Source organism: Symsagittifera roscoffensis, chromosome 2, assembly GCF_963678635.1.
Source record: "Symsagittifera roscoffensis chromosome 2, txSymRosc1.1, whole genome shotgun sequence".
Lineage (NCBI taxonomy): Eukaryota > Metazoa > Xenacoelomorpha > Acoela > Convolutidae > Symsagittifera > Symsagittifera roscoffensis.
Genome location: NC_087063.1, coordinates 24,249,202 through 24,275,244, shown reverse-complemented (window position 1 = coordinate 24,275,244; position 26,043 = coordinate 24,249,202). Strand labels below are relative to the sequence as shown.

General features: G+C 34.4%; 1 protein-coding gene across 1 annotated transcript; it reads left to right on the top strand.

Moving 5' to 3' along the window:
* Positions 1-503: 503 nt before the first annotated feature.
* LOC134839153 (uncharacterized) lies at positions 504-26,043 on the top strand (the record flags this gene model as incomplete). The annotated part of the gene is given in 10 exon segments (XM_063854609.1): positions 504-815; positions 887-945; positions 1,146-1,405; positions 2,174-2,454; positions 3,346-3,532; positions 3,866-4,029; positions 5,210-5,348; positions 5,618-5,795; positions 7,893-8,017; positions 25,732-26,043. Coding segments are annotated over 10 exon segments (1,878 nt in total), but the record flags the coding sequence as incomplete, so codon positions are not given.

Below are 26,043 nucleotides of genomic sequence, written 5' to 3'. Positions count from 1 at the left end.
CTAATTCTAAAGTTTATAGGTTTTTCAATATATTGACAGTACCCCAAATAGATGGAAGCAATTTTGTAAGTTATGGCTGATCAAATGCCACAAAGTTTTTCCATTCTTTTTCACCGTGTTGGAATTGTGCATGTAACAAAAATACACGGCAATACACTAGATGCTTTTAGTTAAACTACATAAAAACGGAGTCAGCACATTTAGTTTTTTGTCCCAAAAACAGATCATGTCTCTGCATTGGCAAGCTTGCAAGACGTATCCTCTCGATTGTATTCTTATGTCACTGCTCTCAGATTTGTTCATTAGCCTTTTTTAAGGGCAATTAATTTTATGTTTTATGTTTGAAACAATATATTTTCTATAAAAACTAAACATTTTGTTCTTTTTTTTGGTTTTTGTTTTTTATGTGACCGTGCTAAATATTTATTCATAAGAAGCATGAGAAACACGACTACTAAATGCAATATGGAGAAAGTTTCGACTTGACAATTGTTTTGTTTCAGTCATTCTTCTGCACTATCTTCTCCGAAGAGGGAAATCTCCAGGCACTCATTCATCCCGGATGTCGAGGGTCCATCACTCTTCCATCCAGCTCCGGCCCTAGTTTAATCTACAATTCCAAAGGGGGAACATTATACAACAGCAGAGGCGACCGAGACAGAGTTTTCACGTGGCCCATTTTCGCTAACAGACTCCCGGAGCCGATTACCTTGACTTTGAATGACAAAATGACAATAAGAGTGCTGAATTCGAATCAGATTTTTCTCTACTTCAACTACGGAGTGGAAAAATACAAGATTAATTTGACCAAAACAGTAAATTTACAATAGTTTGCTTTAGTTTTTCGAGGAAAAAAGATTTGTTGTTGACCTAGGAATTGTTTTAGGTGAAGGGAGACCCGTCGTTTCAGAAGGAAAGAGGGGAAATGTCAATCTACTTGTTGAGGTATTTGATAAATTCAGGTGGAGGGGGGGGGGTTGGTTAGTCAACAATTTTCGCGTTGAATGAGAGTGTCTTATGCTCCTATAAACACGCAATAGTTCATCATTAATTGCACCGAGGCTGTTTGTTTTTGAATTTTGTTACTGTGTCAGCAGCAACAGCTTTTACAAAACGTTTCGCAATTATTGTTTTTGTGCTTTCAGTGACTTAAAATTCATCTCCAAAACTGCACGTGAACTTGAGAGCCCAAAGAAGAAGAGCGCCAAGTCCTCCCAAGTAAAATCTCCGACCAAACGGGGTCCCAGTCATAGCTCGGCCGAGATGGGGGGCAGGGGCACAGTTAGGGGCCTGGATCTTCCAGGGGAGAAAGAGAGGACCAAGTTTGAGAATGAGTTGCTGTCACTTCAGGTCAAGGTCGAATATCTGTTCGAAGAGTGGCTGGAGTTCTACAGGATTCATCTCGGTAAGATTTTCATTTTATAACCAGGTTAATTAGTTAAGCTCAAAACTTAGTGATGACCTCTATGCAAAAAGCTCAGTCGCAAAATCTAGCGCATGTGCGAACTTTAAAACAGAAACTATATGATAGCTACAAAGCTTGGGCTAAAATTAAAACTTTAGGAATTTGAATTTTTAGAAAAAAAACTTCTGTTTTGTAATTGTTTGCTATTCCAAACCTGCTACTAGTTTAGAGCGGGAAAATTATTTGCTTATCCGCTCAGCAGGCGAATTTTTTGACCTTTTCTCTTTACTTTCCTAAAAAAACTAAAACTTCTACTTGGGAGAGAATTAATTTATTGTTAGTAGGCTCGGGGAGTGGGGGTTTGATTATGATGTGAACGAGACCTTATTTTGGCCAGTCGAACTAAGTTGGCTCGAGAGAGGACTCAATTTCTCAAAGATCTCTTGATATATTCTTTGATTTTGAGAAATTGAATCACTTCAATTTGGCCTTAAAACTGCTGATTGTATCAAATTGCAGAAATACAGATGAAAAAATTACACCTCAACACTGGTAACATTTCAAAAGTATAATGGCTGAATTCTTTCTATCAGCCGCATTGGAGTTCCATGATTAAAAATCGATTATAATTCAGTTTCGTTGTCAGTGTCCACAAAAAAGAAATAAAATCGATTATAATCAATTAAACATGGATTATAATATTAGTATTTTTCGAGGCAACAAAATCCATTTGTGAGATTTCAAGATTTTAAAAGTATGATCATTCAGGAATCCCATCTCCGCTCCTCCGCAACCTCTCGACACCTTCCGATCTTCAGCCACGCTCTGTGAGACGAGGTCTGTCTGCCAGGTCGACTCCTGCAGCCGCATTGCGGGTCCTGGAAGACCTGATGCGAGCGAGGAGTCATTCCGCGGCTGCTAAGTTGAAGTACATCCCTCGACCTCACTTGACCTCGCAGCAGAGTGGCCGTCTATCGGCCATGTCACCTGGGATGGAGTTGAGTGGTATCAAAAGGACGGCGTCGGTGCCTCCCATCAAACTTCTCCAGGTAAAAACATGCGATTCAAACACCCTTTCATTGCAAATTTCTGGATCCGATGCCCTGCGACTGAAAATTGTAACTCCTTTTTTTGCAAAGTATCATAGTCTCATCAAAGTCCTCAAGAAGGACTTTTAAATCAAGTTTAAGTTAATATGCTCGAATAGAGTAAAATTAGTGTTTATACGTACTACTTTTGAACCAAACGGTCAAGAGAATATAATACCAAGCCTGGCATACTTGGTTCTGTAGGGCAAAAAAAATTATCTAATTTTTAGTTAGAAAGTTTTGAAGTTGCAATAAGGTCATGCAATAAATGAAACAATTTTAATAACTGGGCGAAGTTATAAAACATCGGAGGAAAAATGCAAAAATTGAGATGAATTTAAAGTGTGTGGAAAAATGGTGTATGTAGGGGGCATAGGCAAGAGTTTAAACCTATGCTTCAATTAATTTGGGGTTAAAAGGTAGAGTCCGGCATAAAACTTTTAAAAACTGAATCTGGTTAACTACCCTCCCCCTGTCCTGTCCTGGTTATTGCGCAAAAAGTTAAAATTCCCTAGAAGGTCAAAAATTCTTATGTACTTAATCAATAAGTAAATTCTTTTTAAGGGAGCAAGTTCTTCACTAGAGGTAGAGGTCTATAAGACCGTAGGGAGGAAGGAATAGTTAAAAATGTGACCGGCAAATAAGACGACATGACATTAAGACGCCAACCATTTTGATGGGACTTTAATTCGCCACATTGTATATCCGAGAAGTTTTAACCGCTTAATTTCTAACAGCTCATTTTACGTGTATTAACTCTTATTTGTCGTCTTAATGACTTGTCGACTTAATGGCATGTCGTCGTATTTACCTAGCACCAGTTCACAATAAGATCCAAAAAGTGCTGTTTAGTACAACTCTGGCCATGGCGCTTCTTCGCTCGGTGCTTCTTCTGCCAGGTCGAACTTGTTATCACGTGCTAAGAATGAAGACGACGAGAATGAGAAGCAGAACAGGACGAGTAGGACGGCGAGGGAGCTGCGGAAGAAACTCACCATTGCAAAGACACCTCGCGAAGTGTCAGAGGAACTGGCCCAAGGTGACCTTTTTAAAGGAGATTTTATTATAACTTAAAGTTACCAATTTCATTAATCTTACTTTTTAAAAACTAGTAATCATAATAGTGAATCACTAACCTAAGTCAATACTGTAATAAAGCTTGCAATTATTTGATAATAATCAAAGAATTTTCACTTTTTTCAAATTTCCTGAAAGTGTTCAAAACTTTCCGAGTTTAATTTTAAAGCTTTGATGCATACTTTAAATTTTGCTTGTCAATTTTAATTATTAGTTATTTTTAATCTAAACTAGTACTCAACAGATCTTAACTTAAAAGATTCATCCATTAAGCCAAAGTGGGTCGTTTTTACAGACAAGAAACAGCTAGCGTGTCCCATAAGTCTCCGTGCCAAGTTGAGCGGTCAGAAAGTGAGCATGGGTGACTCATTCAAGTGCTCCTGCTCCCCCTACCACCCCCCTGAAGTGAGGGACACTGAAGTAGACCACTTCATACAGTACTGCATCCCCCCTCACCAGGTAGAACAAGTCTCATTCAATCATTATTCTGATCGGTGGTATTTAAACCAGACGAAGTATAAAACAAACTACTATTTATGCCAGACAAAAAGCATGAGAATTTACTTAATGATTATATAAAAATTTAATAAAATTTAACAAGTCTTACAATTTAAAAAAATATATTTAGATAACTTTCGGTTGGTATGAAAAACATACTCTGTTCATTTTTGGTTAGTTGATTGTTCGGCTAGTTTATTCACGCTCACTCTTTTCAACCACAGAAACCTAATATATTTTTGAGCACAAGCCGAGGCTTTCAACTCCCTTTTTCGAAGTTAAGCACGGGGATTGTCGTTGGATCACGAGATGCTATTCTGCGCGATTCTAGTTGCGGTGGGCAATCCCCGAAGGAAGATTTTGCACGAATTTTTGAATAAGATTGGGGTGGTTTGGGGCGATTAAGTAAGTATACTGCCCAACGAGAGCTCCAATCTTGATTTACTTTTGGTGGTTTTTGGAGCGTTTCTGCATTTGGTACTATCATCCTTAACTTCTTCGGATACTTTATTTTTGGTTGGTTCTCTCATTGTTTTGCTATGCTGCAAAGTTGCGCCAAATTTGGACCCTCAAACCCCAGATCTGTTGACAAAAGGTCGTGATTAGTACTATACAGAAAAAAGCAACATATGCTGATTTTAATTTTTGAATAAACACGTGAAACTTTTTCTGTATTTTGCTTGATTTTGCGTTGAGAAAAAAATAACCTACGATTTCAAAAATCTCTTTTTAGAATTGTGAGACCAATCGGTGCGATTATTATTGTTTTTAAAATTAATTCACATTGGTGGAGTGGATAAGAGAGTTGTGAATTTTCTCAAATTGACTTTTCCTTAATTTTTGGACGCACTACGGGCTTTTTAATTAATTTTGGGCAGCAGTGGTGAAGTGATTAAGTCTCCGCCTGTCAATGGAAAGGTCGGATGTCCGATGCCCACCATGATCCGTGCTCGTTGCTTTAGGGTAAGGCAACATTAGCCCAGAAGAATGTCCAAAGATCTTAAGCAGGGGCACATCAGCGGTTCGCCGTGATGAGCTTCAGCTGTACAGCTCGTATGTTGGTCCTTTCCCTCGTGGATAAATGGTCTCAAATATCATAAAATAAATTATTCTAAATGGCAGTCACTTTTTCCCTTCACAGATTCTTGTGGTTGTCGTGGTGGACTGCATGGACAAAGAAACCTTCCAGGGTAGGGAAATGTATGACAATATCTACTGCAGGATGAGCAGAAACAGAACCAGTCCCTGCTTTCAGTCCAAAGTAGACCCCTTCAGGCTGGGTGAGGCGTCACTTTTGTCATTTTGAATTATCAAAATTTATCTGCAGTTATAACTGATGTTGGTTTAAAATTTTGGATCTGATTGCGTCAAGTAATCGAAAACGAGAAAATCAAATATGTTTGTTTTTCTTTCAGATTTTATGCAGAACCAAGTTTTTTTGTTTCCTTTTATTCCTCTGGACCTCAAATATCAAATGGGAAAACTGATTGCTAAGTACTTTTTGATAGCTTAGAATTTTTTCAACGTTGAAATTTTAAATGATTTGCAGTGTACTACGACCTTACAAATGCGAAACTGCCGCCCGACCAGAAACACACTTCATCGTCTGACTCGCCAGCCTCCGAATCACTGACGTCATTACTTCAGTTACGTCACAGAGTACACGCCGGTATGCTGATGATGTTCTGCAGGGGCATGCTTTTCTTCGCCAACGAGATTTTCAACGGGTAATTTTTTTTTGCAGTTTAAATATTTACTTTCTTATGGCTACTACTCCAGTGCAGTCGCATTGCGTTTGACTGACCCGCGTAAGATATATGATTAGCTTGAGCGGTTTTCAGACAACAATAGTTCAAAGCGATCAAATTTTGATTTAGAAAAAATGAAAGAAACCGACACATTTTTTGATGCCGTTTCTAAACGTCGGTTTATTATATCAATTTTAGAAAAATCTTTTTAACGTTGTCATGATGAACGAGTTTTTTATTGTGAACAAGTTTTTTCTTCATAGTCTACATCGTAACATCCCGAATTTAGCTAAAATAACACGTAAGATAAAGATGAATTAAAAGGTTGGGAGCGGAAGAGAGCCTTAGCGTCTCATCAAACAATCTTTGAGCGGTTTTTGGTTGGATTTTTGAAAGAAGCTCTTAAACCTATGAGGTTAAATAGTCTTATGGTTTTAGAAACAGGCACGTAAACCTATCAGGTTGAATCGTGTCCAGCTTAAATCGTTTCGCAAAATTTCTGCATTGCTTGTCTGATCAATGCAGAAAATGTTTTGAGTTGATGTCCGACGCGAAACAACAACAAATTGGCAAAAAACTCATCTTAATTAATTTTCAATGGATTATAAAAAAAAGTTAAATTTGAAAAAAAAACAAGGGGTTTTGAACGACTTTGAATCATTTTTGTTGTCTGAGGGCGACATGGAAATGATTATATTGACAAAAATTGAAACAACAAAATCTAGTAGATACAACATATATACAATCATACATAAATACATACATACATACATACATACATACATACATACATACATACATACATACATACATACATACATACATACATACATACATACATACATACATACATACATACATACATACATACATACATACATACATACTTACATACATGCACACATACATACATATACAAACAATCATACTTACATACAGCAACACATACAATCGTTACCACTCCAATTTTGTTTGACTCGTGCAAACAACTATATCTGCTTCGGTTTTTGCAAACTCATCCACATCTGAATAAAATGAAAAAAAAAATTATTGACTTTTTCTAAACAAGAAAAAAATCTAATCTTATTAATAGAAGAAGTGCCTTCTTTTTATTAATTAAACAGAGGCAATAAAATCTGTTTTAAACTTATTATTATCGATTATTTCTTTTATTTTTATAGACTTTTAGAATAAATTCCAAGTTATTTGATTTTACCCAAGCAAATCCACTGCGTGTAATGATAAAGTTTTGTTACGGCTTCTGAGCACATCGCTTTTTGTCTCTTAATGTCAATTATTGATGCAAATTTTGGAAAAGTAGAGCAAATGAAAGTTTCTGCTAATTTCGACAAAAAATCAAACTTAAACATATGTCCTAGGTTTATAAGTTTTTTTATGTAGGGCTCTGAGTCAAAACACAAGGATAGGTCTTCATGTTACAGTTTCAATCTATGGGGAGAACACCGTTTTTTTAATAGCTTCGTTTTCAACAATCTGCCGTATTGTTTTGTTCCGACCATTGAAAGTGGAGAAAAACTTTGAATTTGGGTGTTTCTGTTTTTATTCAATTTCTTTGTTTCCCTGCAAAATCATGCACAATAATTGCGGAAAGTGTGAAATATTATGTTAGGTTCCTTGTAGTCGTGGTTCGAAACTTTAAAAAATAAATTCGAAATTGGTTTACAATTTTTGATGTTTGGTCCAACTTCGAGCAAATAATGGGAGCGAAAATCATAAATTTGCAAAAAAATATATGTTTTTATGTTATGACCAGAACTTTCTGTGCTACTTGCACTGCAACCGGCTCTATTTATTTAAAGTTTAGTTATGAATAAAAAAGTTTTCTATCGCTCATTTTCTGAGTAAAAAACGCGATTTTTGTATAACTTTTGTAGAGCTTAGGTTCTAGGTCTCTCATATTTGTTGTACCAACTGTTCGGTGAGCCCAATTTTTTTAAACCCTTATCCTTATTTCAAAATCTTTTTAAAATCTGGTTATGCTTAAAGTGACAAATGCACTGGACAACTTTCTCAAAAACATTTGTAAAATCTACGAAGGCTTATGGTTCTCTTTAGGTATGGTGTGTCGAGACACGACTTGTTCAGCCAGATTGACAGGACAAAACGAGACGTGGACAAGAATGATTGGCTGCCGGATGATTTCAAGTTCACTCAGACAGTCAAAACTTCAAACAATGAAGGTAATGATCGATATGGAGTGAGTTAGGATTGATGGGTATAACTCATAGAGTAATTTCGGATAGGGTACACCGTCTGCTCGTCACGCTATCTTATTTTCGGCCGGATAGATTCGTGCAACTTCTTAGTCTAATACCGATCCTAATCTTACTCTTATACTATCTAGTCTCAGGTTGTTTAACTAGTCTCTGCTAGGCTCAATAGATCTAGGGTATACTGGTTTATTGCGGCTGCTGAAGTACTCGGGAGAGTTCAACTAATTTCTAAGTTAAATTCAAATCTCTCTGGTGCTGAAATTACAAGTAATTTCAGCACTTACAAATAAGTGGATTGTTAGTCAGATGGATCATGATTGGTTAATATTAAATACTTTACATTGGTAAAATATCTAATTTATCCAATCAAAAAATGTAGTTTAGATCAGGTTCCACCCATCCGGGTTTTACAGAGTTTTTTAGAATAGTCTTTCTGCAATTCAAAGGATGGATGATGGACGTTGGTATTTGGCGAACATCTTATTTCTTCTGGGTTTTCTTATTAGAGAAGTCCCAGATTCAATCGTTGTGTCTTCTCAAGACAACGACTGGGTTTTCGCAACAAACTCAAATCTGATTTCAGAATGGTTGGCTATGTCAGGTTTTTCTGTTTCATTGATGAGAACTTCTTTGTGTTTTGATCTTGTCTAGGAATGGCGTGGAGATTGTGCGTGGAGGGGATGCCTGGTTACTCGGATCTGTACGTATACTTGAACATCGAGGTGGTCATTGGTCTAGTTCAATGAAGTCCTTTTCTGCGAAGTCAAGTCGTACTCTAAATCCTTTGAGTTGTGATTGTGAGCGGCATATTGATTGTAGTTGGCCATTCTTTCTCGAGTGTAGTGAGGTCGTTTTGTCTTTGGATGTTCGTCCTTGGTGTTGTATTCTGATCTATGTATTGCATAATGTAATTTACATTTTATAAAACTTTTATTAGTTTAATATTTTTTAATTATGATTTTAGTTAGTTGTTTTCACAAAAGCTTTTTGTTTTAGTTCAGTTATTTTGAAGAGTTACTCACCCTTGAGTAGCTCTTATTAAAAATAGGAGTGTGGTCACAAAGCGTGGATGTAGCACGGTGGGTTAGGCCGGCTATAGAGCATGCTCAGGACGTCCTTCCTGGTGGGTTAGGCCAGGAGTGGGAGTATGATTGCATGCGGTTTTTGTGAGAGGTCCTGTTATGTGACAACGTTTTATGTTGGGTTTGTTGTGGTTTTTCTTATGTTTTGTTGGTTGTGTCCTTTTTTCAAAAATCAAATTGTTTGTGGTATGGGTTTGTCTTTCGACTTTTTTGTGTTTTATTATTTCTTTCTTAGACTTTATAATAGTCTTCAAAAGAATAAATTATCCAGTTTTAAACTGGGTTAATCCGGTTTGGGTACCGTTGGTTTCCTTTTTCTTAGTCATGCTGTTATGCTATGTGTTGTGGTGTTTAGTAAGCTGCATTGGTTAGTTTTGTTTAGTATATAATTCCTTTCCAACCGGGTTAAAGGAAAGTTTGAAACTTGTTATCGTATGTTAGAGTTGTTGAGTTGTGAAAGCTTGAAACTGAAATTCATTATTTAAACAATTCTTCGTGGGCGAGCTGTGCGAGTTTGGATAGAATTCTTGTGCGAGTGAATGGAAATATCAAAAGGTTAGTACTGCATTTGCTTCTTATTAATTTACTACATAGAATTTCAATTTTACTGCTAGTTGTTGGGGAAAATTAAGTTACAAATTTTCATCATTATTAGATTTACTGCTTGTGGGGGAAAAATTTATAAATTAAATTACTGCATTGGTATTATATTATTTAATTGTTGGTGCAAAAATTTAATAGGGTTTTAAACAGTTTTGAAGAAGTTTGCTATTTTTTATTTTTCTTTTGTGAATTTTTTAGATAATCGTTGGATGAAGGCTAAAATTCTAAAGAAAACATGGATAAAGAATGGTGAGTTTCTAATATTTAAATTAGTTAGTAATATGTATAATTCATACTTACCTGTTAGTCGTCGGGGAAGAAACCGTGGGGGAAGATGTCGTGGATGAGATCTGAAGTTGTTAGTAATTTAGCTAAAATGCGGATGATATTTTTAGTTTGAAGCAGTGGCCAAAGCAATTGAAGTGCTTTAATGGTGGTTAGTTCTTCAGTGCCAACTGCAAACTCATAAGGTGTGTTTTGGATTAGATTATATAATTTGTGATTGAATTTTGTGTTATGGATGAATTCTAAAATGGGGATTTCTATAGGTTGTACAAACTCGTGTGGGATAAGGAAGGGTCGGGATTCTTCTGCGTTGAAGGTCTTGGTGATTGGACAAAAAATATACATTTGGGTTATGGGATCATAATTTCGAAGAATACCATGAAGGTTAGTATCTTTAATACAATATGTGAAGTTAAGAAAGAATGGTGAGGTGTATTTGGAATTGATGAATTGAAAACGATGGTGTGGTTGTCTGGAGGGAGTGTGTAGGTCAAAGTGATTTTGGATGAAACGATAATAAGTATATGTGTGTGTTTGTTTAGTGCGCAACATAATATCGTGTGAGCAGTGCAAATCTCTTTCATGTGGTGCAAGGAAATGAAAGGTTAGTGAAAATACTTGGAAGCGTTCTTTAAAACTTTCGTAGGCTTGTGTGTCTGTTAGTGCTTCTGAAATAATGTGGTCAAACTTGCGATCGAAGATATTTAGTGTAAATACATATGGTGTTTTAATGAAAAATTTCTCGGTGATTTGTGGGTTAGCGAAGCGATCGTCGTCTAAGAATTGATCTTGGTTAGTTCTGATGATGTTATGATCGTAATATTCTAGTGTATATTCATTAGCTCGGGGTGCAGTGTGTGTTTTTAGTGATTTTTTATATCCAATGTAGGTAAATTGTCTAGATGTTAGTGGTGTAGTGAGTCGATTTAGCATGTCCTTATTTCGTTCTATATCGATGTGAGTGTTAGATAATGGTAAGCAAAGGTGATTAGTAAAATGATAATATGAGGTTCAAGGAAGGGTAGGCATTAAAACGTATTCGTCTACAAAGTTACGTGTCTCGTTAGTGTCTTGAGGGGTGTTTAAGGTGTATTGTGGAAATGAGGGTAAGGTGATAGCTAAAAATTCTTTTGTGTTAGTGTGTTTTGGATGGTTGATATATTCATGGGCTGTTCCTGGTTTCGCTGGGAAAGGATGGTTGGGGAACTTTCTTTTAAAAGTGCGGTAAGCTCTATTAGTGCTAAGTGTAGATTCAGTAGTTGTGGATGATGGTGCTATTGATTCGGTATAAATTGAAGAGGGTGTAGGGGTAGGAGGGTTGGATGAATCTATTGTGGATGAGATTTGGTTTATGGTTGGGGTGTCAAGGTGGTAGGGTTGTTGTTGTAGGGTAATGAAATTATCTAGTTCTGGGGAGATTCGGGCGGTGTCTGGAGAGCGAGATGATTGGTCTGAGTGAAGTGAGGAGTATGTTGGAGTGACTTGGGAAGCATAAGAGGGTGTAGAATTGGTTGGGTCAGGGTTATTTGGTAGTATGGGTTGAAAAGGGGGTTGAGAAAAATTTGAGGAGTTGGTGTGAAAATTATTTGATGGAGATGGTTCAGAGTCGGCAAATTCATCGGGGGTTTCAATATTCGGGTTATTGAGTTGTGAGATGGAGTATAAAACTGAGATGTGTGAATTAGTATCGGAATTCATGCCGGATGTTACATTACTGGTGGGGAAATCGGGTGGCGGAAAAGCAAAAAGAGGTATTATTTGGATTGGAGTGGTGAGGTTGGTTGGATGGGAATTTGATCGGTGTAGGGATCCAAGTTGTCGGCTCATCGTGGGCTAAAAAAATTATTATTTTGAGACTGAAAAGCGGTGGTATGGGGTTGTTCTATAATTTGTTCATAAGTATTTTCATCTTGTGAGTGTTGTGGCATTATATGTTGGATGGGACTTTGTGATATGGTTGGTCTAAAATTTTGATTATGTGTTATGGCTAAGTTTCGAAAATTACGTGGGACTAGGGATAATGGATGGTTATGTGGTAGGGGTGGTAACTGTGGTGCTGTTGGTGTTGTGTCTACATTGTTATGTTCTTCGTCGTATGTGTTCTGTCTTGTTGCTATTTTTGTGTTATATTCTTTTATTTGTGCGTCTAAAAGAATTTTGTTTATAGATGTAGAAAAGATTCCAAAAAATCCTGCAAAGAGTATGCGTGCTACGCTTGCTTGTCTGTTTACTTGTGTGTGTATAGCACATGTGTTGTAGATTCCTTTTAAAAGTGAGAAAAGAAATCCAATAAAGTTAAGCATTGCGTATAAAATAGTCAATTTTTCTAAGATGTAATAGGGCCATCCTAGAAAATCAAGAATTTTATTCTTGAGTGTAACAAAGCTAAAAATATTGATAGGTGATATATCTTGGGGACGGTATTTTTCACCGTTTAGATATATATAATCTTTAATGTCTTTAAAATATCCGCTATAGTCTTGCGTATAGATGTCTGCAAATCCTGCGGTTTCTGCAAGTTTGCGTAAGTTTTGGTCATTTGATTGTCTTTGTATAGTGTCCATTTGTGTTAATAATTCTTGGATTGTTGTGTTCGAATGTGATGTTGAATATCTGACTTTGAATATATTCCTATTGATTGTAAGTCTATATTTGGGTTTCGAGCAATAGCGCGAATGCTTTCTGGTGAAAATTTTTTGAGTGATTGCATTAATGTGGGATATGGGGTGAGAAGGTAATATTTATCTTCATCAGGGTTTAGTTGTACTACATTGTGGCTATTTTCTGATCCACATGGGACTGCGGTATCCCAGAAATAGGTTCTTCTTGAAAGTGTGTCAACGAAATGTACTTTGTTCTTATAAAAGATAGGGATTCTTTTATAGCATCGTTTGTCTTCAAAAACGTATAGTGGTGATACTTTTTTAGTACAAGTATAAAACCATAAGATGTTTCCTTCATAGTCTAAAAAATTTGATCTATTTCCTGATAGTAAATATCCTGCGTAGGGTATTTTTAATACTGCTAGTGCAAGTGATTGTAATATTTGTGTTCTTTCTAATTCGCATAGTTGGTGTAGTGTTTCTAATTCGGAGAGTGACATTTCTTGAAAAATTCGGCTAATCGTGTAGTCTAGTTTCATATCTAAGTGAATATCATAGTGGATATTACCGAAATATGTACTATTCATTAGTGATAGTTCTTGTAAACGTGTGCTTTGATCGTCTTGGGGCTTTAAATGTCCACCAGGTTGACCTGTATTCTTTTGAAAATGAACTGGTTTGTATGATGTTCCTTCATTTGGAGGATGACTTGTGGCGTATGGGTCGACTTTTAGTTTTCCAGTGGTCATGTCGAATCCATTTTCGTATTCAACTAATATTTCAGAGTATTGTGTTTTGTGAAGTGGGTTTCTGTATTTACATGCAAGTTCTGTCTCTTGATATATTTGAAAACGTGTTATTTTATTTTCTATATTTTGAATGTTTCGGAAATTAGAACTTATTTTTTGTAATGGATTTACTTGTTCATATGGTATTGATTGTATAAAATATTTTTCGTGAAATTTTATCATACGAGCGTGTATTTTTGCTACTTGAAATGTTGTACATGTGTCTTCGGGGAACCAAACAATTGTTGCTTGTGTTCTTGTTGTAGGGTCGCAATAACCTTGGTCGTTTTTACAAGGTAATCTAATTCCTTGATAGATCATTGTGTTGTCTGATAAATCTCGTGTGAGTTGTATTTTTTCGAGTTGTATTTTCCAATCGAAAAACATTATTTCTTGGTATCCTTTATTTTTTGTGTCTGCTTTGCAGTTTGATGGGTCATTTATACCAATGTGTGGTATCCAGTGTTTATCGTGTATGTCATAGGTTAATCGTCCGTGTGCGCCGTTATATGGGTATTTTTCATCTAATTTTATATGTCCTTGATATCTTTCAAGTTCTGCTTGATGTACAGAATCTGAAAAAACTTGGAAATAGACTAACTTTCTATCTGTGTTTTTATTTTTTGTGATATTTAGTCGGAGTAACTCGTTTTTACAATCTTCGGGATTGAGATGTAAAAGTCGTTCTATATTACTCTGGTAGAATGATTCATGGTCAAGTCGGTTTTTATTTCCGTTTGAGACTTGTGAACAATGTACTTTCTTTTCAGAAAATGTTGCTGTGAATTTATATCCTATAACTGTAGTTGCTCGGGTTTTTGAATAAAGTGTTGCTATTACATTTGTAGTTTCTATGGCTTGGTGTTCTGTTTCGCATTGTGATACTTGATTTATTGCATACTTGTGTAGTGTTTTTTGTTCGTTTTCTTCACAATCGTAATGTGTTACTAATAAATCTTGGGGTCCTGTGCGGGGAGAAGGGTTTATGTTTTGATTTGAGATTACTAGAAAAAGGAGTTGGAAAAAAAGTTAATAATTTTAGAATATACATGTGTATGATAATCCTGAGTATGGGTTATAAAATGTGATGTAACCAATTGTCTTTTTGGTATATCTGTCGTATTTATATATTACTTCAGTGGTTATAAATGGTGGTGGTAGTGATTGAGCTGTTATGTTTGGTGGATTTAATGGGTAGGGATGTTGAGTAATATTGTTTAATTTAACTGTGATTTCAAACTTTAGTTGTAAACTGTTTTGTTGGAGTATTTGGATATTGTGATCACGGATATCGTCGTGAATGTCTTGTCGGTATTGTAATCTATTAAGTGCCCAGTTGTGAAGGCGATTACTTTCTAGATGTTGTCCAAATAATGGTGGAGGGGCTGTAAATGTATTCCAATCTAGTCTTAAAGGGATATTTGTTGATGATTGTTCTCGATATCTGGCGTCGAGATTATTTGGAAAATTTAAGTTAAAAGGTGGTGGTGAAATCTGGCTTATTGATGGTGTTGATGGTAGTGATAATGTTTCTGGTAGTGATGAGGATGTTGTTGTATCCGTAGAAATATCTATTGGATCATTGACTAAATTTAGTTCACCTTGTGTAAATGAATGTGTTGTCCAATATGGTAGTCGTGATGCCTGGTTTGGGGGGTTAAAGGGATTTTCACGTATTTGTTCAGATGTTGGTGTTGAACCTAAGTAATCTGATGGTAGGCTTGAGGTGCTACGTTGTGAAAGAAGCGTAGGGGTTTCTGGTAATATACCAATGGGGTTTTCTGGAGTGTTTTGTGATGGGGATTGAGGTATATCAAAATGAACTCGGGGAGTTTGAAAATTTCTGTTTCGTCGAGGATGTATAATTTGTCTATTTATTTCGACTGTATTTTGGTTTTGACTAGGATTTCTTATTCTACTTAATTCTTGTGGTAGTGTTGGGTATAAGTTATATGTTGGTTCGCTTAGAGGTGCTTGTCGTTGAACTGGTTCTAGTGGTTCTGATAAACGAGCATGTCGTTCTTCAAAAGTGTATGGGTTATCTTGAAAGGAAATTCGTGTAGATGTTTGAGGATTTTGGGTAGTTGAAGGTGTTGTTGGATTATTTTGGGATGATGTCGGTGAAGACTGATTTTGTGACTGTTGGGTAGCAATTTTTGATAGTTTTTTGGTCTATTCTTTCAGTGAAAAAGTTTATGTTTATTATAGTTTTCTTCTAAGAAAAGAATTAGGAGGATTGTTGCTAGAGCGAATGTGATGATTGCTTTCTTTATACATTTGCATATGGTCAAAATGAGGGATGATAGAAATGTTATGAAAATTACAAAAAGTAGAAAAATATCAGTTCTACTGAAAATAGTTCGTATCATTTAGACAAGTTGTATGAATCGTACCTGTGGATATAATCAAGGGTTTTTGAAAGTTGGAGAAATAGTTCGAATATAGTGTAGAAAATTAAAAAAACATTACAAAAAATGATAAAGATTATTAGAAAAGATTCAAAGATATCAAAAAGAAATATTATGAAAGTTTCAAGTATCGTAAAAAATTGTTTGAGGTTTGTGATAATTTTTGTGACTGTTTGATAGAAGAGCATTTAAGAAATGACTTCTTGATCGAATATTTTTTGTTGTTTGGGGCAATTTTTAAGTGTGGTCGGATTATTTATTGGTTTTTTGACAAGTGGGTTGAGTTTTGTGAAAAATTGTTGGGGGCAATTTTTATGGTGATCGGGAGGTCTTCTTTGTCTTTATTTTCATTTGTCAAATGATCTGGGGTATTTTTGAGATTTTTATACTTTAGGCTAATTAAAATGGTCGTTCTTTTACTTTAGGCTAATTTAACATATTTGTTTGGGGGGTATTTGAGGGCTGAGTTGGGGAAATATTGTTGATCTTTGGTTTATTAGATAAGGGAGGGTTATGATTTTATGGTGATATTTATTTTAGTTGTCAAGTTGGAGTGGTTTGCTTATTTTTGACCTGGAGGTCGTAAAGTTATAGTTATAGATATGCCTGGAGTTTAATATCGTTCGTCTAGTTGGTTTGTGTTAGAGTTAGAGAAGGTGACGGATTGGATGAATCCTATTGGCTAATTATGAACTAGAATCGCTGCGTGTTTGTCAGCATGTTATTTCGAAAAATGAAAGTGTAAAATGTTTCAGAGGTGCAAAGATTATTAAATGTAGAATTAAAGTTGTTTTTGAAATTCAACTTTCTTTAATATTTTAGATTGTGGGATGAATAATTTATAATTTTTACGTGGTTGATTTCTAAGTCGTGAAGACTCTCTATGCTCTGATTTGTCGATTTGTTCTTGGGGTATTATTTGTTCTGTCATTTTTCTATTTTTTCTTTCTTTTTGAGATGTATTTTGATCTAGATTTTTTGTATTGTTTTTTGTGGTGGTTGATTTTGTATTTTGATTTCCGAGGTGAATATCATTTTGTTCCTTTGTTGTATTTTCCGTATGTGGGTCATTTTGAATAACTTTTAAACCTGTAAAAGAATATAATTGAGTTAGTTCGCGGAGTGCGTATTCTTTTGGATAATAAGGTAATAGGTTATTTCGGTGTTGAACGATTTCTTTTTTGTCTGAGTCGGTGATTTTATATGTGACATCAGTGGGTTTTGTAATTATTTGGTATGGTCCTTTACGAAGGGGTTGTAACTTTTTTGAAATTCCTTTTTGAGTATTAAAATTGGGTATTAAAACAAATGTTCCAATTTTTAAATCGGAGGCTGGTGTAAAGCGTGAATTTATTTGTTCATTAATATTTTGCCTTTGTAACAACTTTTTTGTTACTTTTTGATAAATTTCATTGTGTTTTTTATCTCTGTTTAACATCCATTCGGTGTGTGTACCGGAGGCTAATTTAAGAATTTGTGGGTGATGAAAATGATCTTCATCGTGTGTATGTAATTCAGGTGGCGTATTTCGACTTAAGGTGTCTGGTAACGCAAGATTTTTTCCTGCGGTCCAAACTATATGTAAGTTTGGGAATTTCATTAAAATTAGTTGAAATCTATAAACTCGGTGGTTTGGATTAGACTTTTGTGTAAAAAGAAAGATGATTGGCGTATGGTCTGTGAATAGAACTGTGGGATGTTTTGATCCAAGTATCAGAAATTCATATTCTGTTAGTGTATATATTATGGCTGTACATTCTCTCATTAGAGTTGAGAGTCGTAGCTCTGCTTGAGTGAATAATCGAGAATTTGCTGATATGAGGTTCATTTTATTTGTACCATTATGTGATTGTAATAATGCTGCGCCGATGCCAAAGTTCGAAGCATCGCACATTGCATAAAATGGTTGATTTGAATCTGGAATTGTGTTTGAAATTTGTTCAGTTAGAAGTTTTTTAATTTCTTCAAATCGTGCTTGATGTTCTGTATTCCATTCAAAATTATTTTGTTGTCTAAGTATGTTATAGAATGGTCGTAGATATAATTGCATTTTATAAACATATTTGCTTAAAAAGTTTAACATTCCAAGGAATTCTTGGATTTTCTTTTTATTTGTTGGTGGTTGGAGTTTTTGAATAGCGTCTATACGTGATTTCAATGGAGTGATTGTTTTTCTTTCTATATTATGTCCTAAGAATTTAACTCTTGTCAAAAAGAAGTGTGATTTATCGGGGGCGGCCTTCAGATTTTCGTTCTGAAGTATTTGGTGATATTGTTCTAAAACATTGAACATTTCCTCTTTTGTCTGTGATTGCATAAAAACATCGTCTAAATAGGTGATTGCGTTTTTCTTGAGTATTAGTGGTCGAAAAATTTTGCTCATAAAAGCTGAAAATGCTGCTGGTCCTATGGATATTCCATAGAATAAGCGGTTGAATTCGTATTGTTGGTTTCCAATAACAAATTGTGTTAAACGTCGTGATTGTTCATCTAATGGCATTTGATTATATGCACTATTCATATCTGCGGTTGTAAAGTATTTTCCATTTATTTTTGTTAAAATAACTTGTATTGGTTCAATAGGCCAATTACACTTTGATTCATCTATGAGTGAGTTGAGGTATCTAGCGTCGAGAACAATTTTTAATGATTCTCCTTTAGCTAGAATGATAACAGGGTTGATAAATGTGTTATCTTTTGGTTGTTCTTCTTTATTTACTGGTGAGATTATATTGTATTGTTCTAAAATATCAAGTAATCTGTTCACTTTATCGTGTAAATGAATTGCTACTTTACTTGCTCTTTGTTTTTTGAAAACTGCGTCTGGTTTTAATGGGAGATGTAGTGATGAGCTGATTTTGCCAACATCAAATTTGGATGTTGCATAGACTGATGAATATTTAATTAGCTGTTTGGCTAATTTTTCAAATTCGTCTTGTGTTATTTGTGAATGTTGGAAATTAAACATTGTTAAAAATTTCTGTTGATTCTCTGTGTAGTTATTTATGTTGAATGTCGGTTTGAAATATGGGGTTTTTGTGAAATAATCCGTATTTCTTTTTTCGTTACTTATGATATTATTTATGGATAATTCTTCATTAAGAATTGTGGATTGACAAATATCTAATAATTGGAGTATATTATTTACGCGATACGCTTTTTCGTGTATCGGTGATATTGTAGCGTTGGTTTCGCAATAGCCTAAAAGTCCTAAAGGTAGTGTTACTTGGTAAGGTGTATTGTTGTATACATGTAAGAAAATAATATCTGAATTCGAGTTTTTCAAATATTTTATTGATGAGATTGTGATTTTGAAAAATTTATGAATAGGTTTGAATTCAAAATCTGACATATAAAATTTTTGTTTGTTTTGCTTTTTATCGTATTGGTGAACTTGCTTTATTGAAAAATTGTATATGTTTCCTGATAGTGGTTTCAAGTGTTTTCTTTGTTGGTTATATATTGGATAGAATTTTGAAAAGAATGGTGGTTGTTTATTTAATCTTTGAAAAAATGTTAGGGCTGTGTCTTTTGTTTTTGTATATTTATCTTTGATTAATATTTTACTATTCAAGATGTTGATTGTTGGTATATATTTAGAGATAAATGGTATTCCAATGATATTATGTTTAATATCGGTGATATGGAATATTTGTTTAAATGGTTTATTTAAAATTTTGTTTTGCTCCATTGTTCTTGTGGGGAGAAGAAATAATTGAATTTTTCCGTAATTTATTAATGTTGATCCTTGTGCTGTTGCTAGTTTACTGGAGGTTTCAAGAGGTGTTAGCTTTGGGTGTAAGGTTTTTATTTCATTCCATGTGGGAATGTTTATTATATTTGATTCTGCTCCTGAATCAATTAAAAAATCAATTTCAAGATCTGGTGGTTGAAATTCTTTGCTTCTTGGACTTTCTAAAAGAAATGGTATTGTCCAAATTTTTTCTTTGGGTTGTTCTTTTTGTATGTTTTGATAGATGTGATTTGTATTCAAGCATTTTGTTTTTTCGTTCTCATTGGGTTGATTTGTAGTGTTTATTTCATTAGTTTTTTGTGTCGTCGGTGTGGAATGGACGGGTTTAATATAATAATTGTGAAGGAGTTCTGATTGATTCTCATATATGTGTGATGAAAAAGGTTGTTCATATATAACAGGTTCATAGTCATTTTCGACTTTTATCATATTGATGGAGAGAGTGTTTTCTGTTTCACTTTCTGAATCTGATTATTCACAGTTGATTTGATTGAGTTGTAACGTATCATTTACTGTGTCGTCAATACCTGGAGGGTCTGATGTTGTTTCTGGATTTGATTGTACTTGATTTATATTCCTTTGATGTTTAGGTGTACTGCTTCTATGGCGATTATTAGAATTATTATAATGGTTATTATTCCTGTGTGGTGATTGGGAATAATTTCTATAACGATTATTATAACTTGAATGTCGATTTTGTGAATTATTTCGTGATCTGTTTTGGTAATTATTGTTTGGTCTGTTATAGTTCGATCTATTATATGAGTTATTCCTTGATCGATTGTTCGGGTAATTCTGGTTTCGGTTGTTTGAATAACTTCTATTCCGATTATAGGAGTAGTTTCTATTCCTATTGTATGATGAATTTCGTGATTGGTTGTTTGGATAGTAATTATTTCTTGATTGGGAATTAGATCTAGAAACAAATCGTTGTGTATTTGAATTTGATCTGGAGTAGTTATTTCGACTATTTGGTCTATTGTAGTGATTTTGTGATGAATTTTGCGTGTTTCTTCGTTCTGGTGATCTTCCTCTATAACTTGAGTTATATGGTGATTGATTTCTTGTATAATTTGTATTGTTCGGGAGTGGTTTTCCTGAACTGTTGTTGCTGTAGACTGTTTTGTTCGGTAGATTTTGATCTTTTTTCATGTATTGATAGAATGATTTATTTGGTTCTTTATATTTTTGAGGTTTATTTTGATTCTCTTGCTGTTTTTGTCTACATTCAGAAATACTATGTCCGTATCGTCGGCAATAATTACACCATTTTTTGAAAGATGGTTTGCCTTTAAAGTTTGGGTGTTTTTCGTAAATATTGAGTATTTCAGTGATTTTTTCAACGAGGTCTGTATCTGATTCCTGTATATTGTTTATATTTGCGGAAGCTGTTTCAATTCTGTTAACGTATTGTAATTTCAGATTTTCCGTTTCTTCGAGTTTCATCGTGATTTCTGCTTGTTCTAGTTTGTCTACTAGTTTTCGAAAATCTAAATCGGGTTCTCGAATTGAAGAAGGATGGGATGCTCTCTTTTTTATTGCTATTTTCCTTAATTGTGGTGTTAAGGTCATCATTAAGATTTCTGTCATCTTTGTGTTTTTATAGTCATGTGTATTTAATGAATATGCTTTCGAACTAGTGTTTCGATTCGTACTGCTAATTGCTTGATGGTTTCGTTTGGTAATCTGCGAATTTCATTACATAAAACTCTTTGTTGTTGTTTGTTTCTTTCAAAGAGTCAAACATTTTTGAAAATTCTTGTGTAAACCTTTTCCAATTTGATTTTATTTCTATAGGCAATACTGAAAACCATTTTTGGGCTGCGCCATCTAAAGTTGTTTGTATTAACGCTGTGCGTCGATGTATCCAGTTTTGATGTAGTGGCGTATTAATTGGTTCAGGTCCTATATTTAAAATCAAATTTGCTGTTACTGCATTTAAATAATCTTCTACAGAATATTCAGGGTCTGTTCCTGTGAATACCATTAAAAGTTTATTTGATGTTATTGATGATCCACCCATAAGGTATGGATTCATAGTCATTTGTAATGATTCTGCTGCATTTGGCATTTGAGAAAAATTTGAAAGTTGATTTCTTGTTATTTCGTGTTGTTGAAGATAATATGGGAGTGGTATTTCATTTTGCATTTGTGTTGGTTGGTACGAGTTTGCAATCATTGGGTTTTGTTGCTGAATTGGTTGAAAAGATTGTGTATTAATTGGGTTTTGTTGCTGAATTGGTTGTTGATTTTGTGTATCTATTGGTTGTGGAGAAAAAATTCTATTATATGTATGTGGTTTCTGTATTCCTTGTCCACGATATTCTTGATTATAGGGTGCAAATATATCTGGTTGTAAGAAATCATCATCTGAGGATAAGTAATCCATTTGATAAGATGTTTGTTTTTTATTTTTATTTTGTTGAAAAAATGGATAGTTTTCACTACGATCCTGTGGAGGATGTAAATTTGTTTGGAAATTTACTGAATTAGGTGGTGCCATTGGGTTATCCCAGTTTCGAGATCTTGTATAATTACTAAAATTTTTTCGTGGTTGATAATTTGTTTTTGATGGATGTGTGTAATTATAATTATGGTCTGCAAAGTTGTTTCTAGTGAACGTTTTGCGTGTTTTTGGCGGTATTGTCATGGGTCTGTATGTTTGGTAATCCATGTGTGAATATTTTGGGGCAACCGAAGGTTTAACGGTTGATTGTAAGGTTACCTGTGTTTGTGAAGGGTTTGTATTTCTTGGTGTTGTTAAGTTTGGACGTATTGGTGAAATACTTTGTTGTGTAGTTGTTTTGTGTACGATTTCTTCATTTATGAAGTGTGATGGTGTCTGGATATCTTGTTGAGTAAGATTCCTAGTTCCATTGAGGTTTTCATTGTGTATGACTGTAGAGTTTAAACTATTATTTTGCATATCGGGTAAAAATGTATTATAGTTTAATGGTGTTGCATCAATGGTTAATGGTGTTACTCTTACATAATCTCTTACATAAGATATCGTACTTATTGCTTGACTTGAGATTGATTTTGGGAAGTTTATGAATGCGGGATGAGACCATTCGGGGTCCCAAACATAGTCTGATTGTTCTGTAATGGCAGTATCATCGTTTGAGTTTTGGGGTCTAAAATTTTTTCTTGCTTGTGAAATTAAATCAATATTATGTGTGAAATAATCTATTATGAACCATGCCAAAATTTTTTGTAAGTCGTGTTTTGTATGTTGTGAAACTTCATCTTTCGTGAAATTTTCTTTAATTATATTTAGAAAACTAGAGAGTAGTGTGATTTCATGTCGTACTCTTATATGTTTAGATGTTTCTGTCGGTGAGACATTTGGTATCTGGATTTCGTTTTCTAATATCGAGATATAACTATATATTATCGCAAAAACTTCATTGGTGAATATGGAGTTTGCTCTTTGTGAGTTATGATATTGGATGCTTTTTATATATTCTGAGAATACTTTTGAAAATTCTAAATCAAGGTCGTCTGTTTGAATTATATATTTACTGTGATTCTGGTTTGGTGAGCTGAATTCTATGGAGTAGATTCCGTATTGTTGTGTTAGGTTACATATATCTTTTAGATAGTGATCGATAATTTGTCTTTTGATTCTTACATCTGGGAACTCTGTTTTACATGGACTGATTCCGGGTTCAAACAAATTTAAGAGTAAATTTTTGCAAAATATATGCTGTCCTCTATCAGTGGTTGCATCTACTATAAAGGGGAAGATATCATCATCATCTGGACTTTCTTCACCTGGGGTGTGCGTTGAGCTCATTTTTTCGTTCGATGACTGTTAATATGTAATTATCAATGTGTCTAATTGGTTGATTCCAATTGTATAAATGTACTGGTTTGTGTTTATACTGCTTTTTTATTCTTCTTTTTCCTCTTTTTGTTGAATTTGAAGTTGTTTCTGAGTCAGAGAAATATAATTGATCGTGAATTGGGCAATTTTTATCTATTGATTCTTTTAGTTTATAAAGTTCGTCTAAACTGTTGGTTTCTGATTCTGAAAATGCGTTTCGATTTTTTGAAAATCTTTTTCGTGTTATTTGTCTTTGTTTAGTTATTATTTTTCTCTTTAGTGTTTGTCGTTTTGTTCTGATATATCCAACTGTTTGTGTGTGTGGTGTGATTACAAGATCGTATTTTTTGTTATCTATTTCACAATTGTGTAAAACGATTGTTTGTTTATTTCCTAGGTTTTTAAATGACATAAGGTTTAGGATGACGGGTGCAAAAGGTTGTTAAATGATTTCTATTTGCTTAAACTGTTAGTCCTTACGATTTTTTGGTTAGCTTAACCTGGGTCTATTTGTTCAGGGTTGGAGAGAAAAGTATATCGATTCCGAAGAATGATTTTATACTTTCTCGTGGCTAGTATAAGCTAAGGTGTTAACTTACTTAATCTTACTTAAGGGTAGTGATTGTGTTCAGGGTTGGAGAATAGTAAATCGATCCACAAGGTTCAGGTATAATTAGAACGCGAGTAGTTCGTTAGATACTATTTTAAAACTTACTAAGTCTAAGATTTATCCTGGGTCTGGTAAGAGGGGGGATCAAGTGAAGGATGAATAACCGAAGTTCTTCACTGTTTATCCTAATTTGAATGATTAGTTTTGTTCAAAAATTTCTGTTAGTCCTGGGTTTTTAGAAAGGGTTGGATAGTGAATCGACGTTTGAGGTCGTTAGACACTAGCTAAGTGGGTGGGGGAGAACAAATTGTTCTTTTTGATCCAAGGAGAGGCCTTGATGATCAAGTTTTAAATTTTATTAAATAGAAAATGATTTAAGATCCAAGGATGAGCCTTGATGATCTAGTTTTAAATTTAATTAAATAGAAAATAATTTAAGATCCAAGGATGAGCCTTGATGATCTGATTTTAAATTTAAGTGAATTTAAGTTTAAAATGATTTAAATTTGTGTAGAGAAAAGATTTAGTGTTTTTATGATATTAGTGAGCTTATGAATGCTGTTATGTTTAGGTGATGAAGCTGGAACAACAGGATGATTTATAATTACTAACCATTTACTGTCATGCTACTAATTTTTATTTTGATTTTTCAATAAATATTTTTCAAACATGTTTTGTATATTACTGCAGAATTTAGGAAAACGATCTGAGATCTTTTTATCAATCGTTATTGTATATTAATAATTTTGTTTAGCGCCTGAAATGATTTTGAACATTGACTTCAAAATTTATGTTTGCAAATGAAAATCTAAATTCATTGCTAGTAGTATTCTAAATACAAAAGTTTGTGTTGGCTTTTGCCGAACTATCATATAACTATATGGTAAGTTTCTACTTTGTCGTATGTCGTCTCTGGTTCGAGTCTTCTTCCAATTCCGGGTAGTTTTGTTATCGTTCGGAATATTGGCTCTGATCTATTGAGTCGTAGAGACATTTCGATTAAATTATCGTCGTATAACATTTTGTAAATGTTTTGTCTAAATTCTAATCTATTATTGGTTAATTCTAAGCTATTAAGGTCTTGTTCGAGACTTATCGTCGCACCAGATGAGTTAGGATTGATGGGTATAACTCATAGAGTAATTTCGGATAGGGTACACCGTCTGCTCGTCACGCTATCTTATTTTCGGCCGGATAGATTCGTGCAACTTCTTAGTCTAATACCGATCCTAATCTTACTCTTATACTATCTAGTCTCAGGTTGTTTAACTAGTCTCTGCTAGGCTCAATAGATCTAGGGTATACTGGTTTATTGCGGCTGCTGAAGTACTCGGGAGAGTTCAACTAATTTCTAAGTTAAATTCAAATCTCTCTGGTGCTGAAATTACAAGTAATTTCAGCACTTACAAATAAGTGGATTGTTAGTCAGATGGATCATGATTGGTTAATATTAAATACTTTACATTGGTAAAATATCTAATTTATCCAATCATAAAATGTAGTTTAGATCAGGTTCCAGGAGAGACGATCTTAGAAAAAATTAGGATCCTCGTTCTTACCTATGGGACCAATTGCACTATGTAATCTACCCCCTTAATCAAAATAGGGAGAGGATTGTTCACTTGCTCAGAAGAATTATTTTTTAGCCAATCATATCTGAGCGTAGTACATTGGGATATGCATTGGGTAACTTTATATTTACCTTACTTATTATGTTTTCAGTTTCCATAACAGTGATAGACGTGAATGAAAAAGAGATGCAACACATACTAGATGGTGTGAAAAAAGGAGGCGGAAGAAAAAGATCACCCAAGTCCAAATCAGACAGTAGATCTAAATCGAGAGAGAAGTCAGCTACAGTTAAAACGTCCCCGGAACGCGCTTTAAAAGCCTGAAACTGAAGTTACTGTAAAAGCTATGACTAATATCTATGCAATCTAGAAAATAATCAAATTTCAAATAAACCAGCTGGATTAATTTTATAGAGAATGCAGAGCTAATGCAGGGATTCAAAAAAATAGCAAAATATTTCAG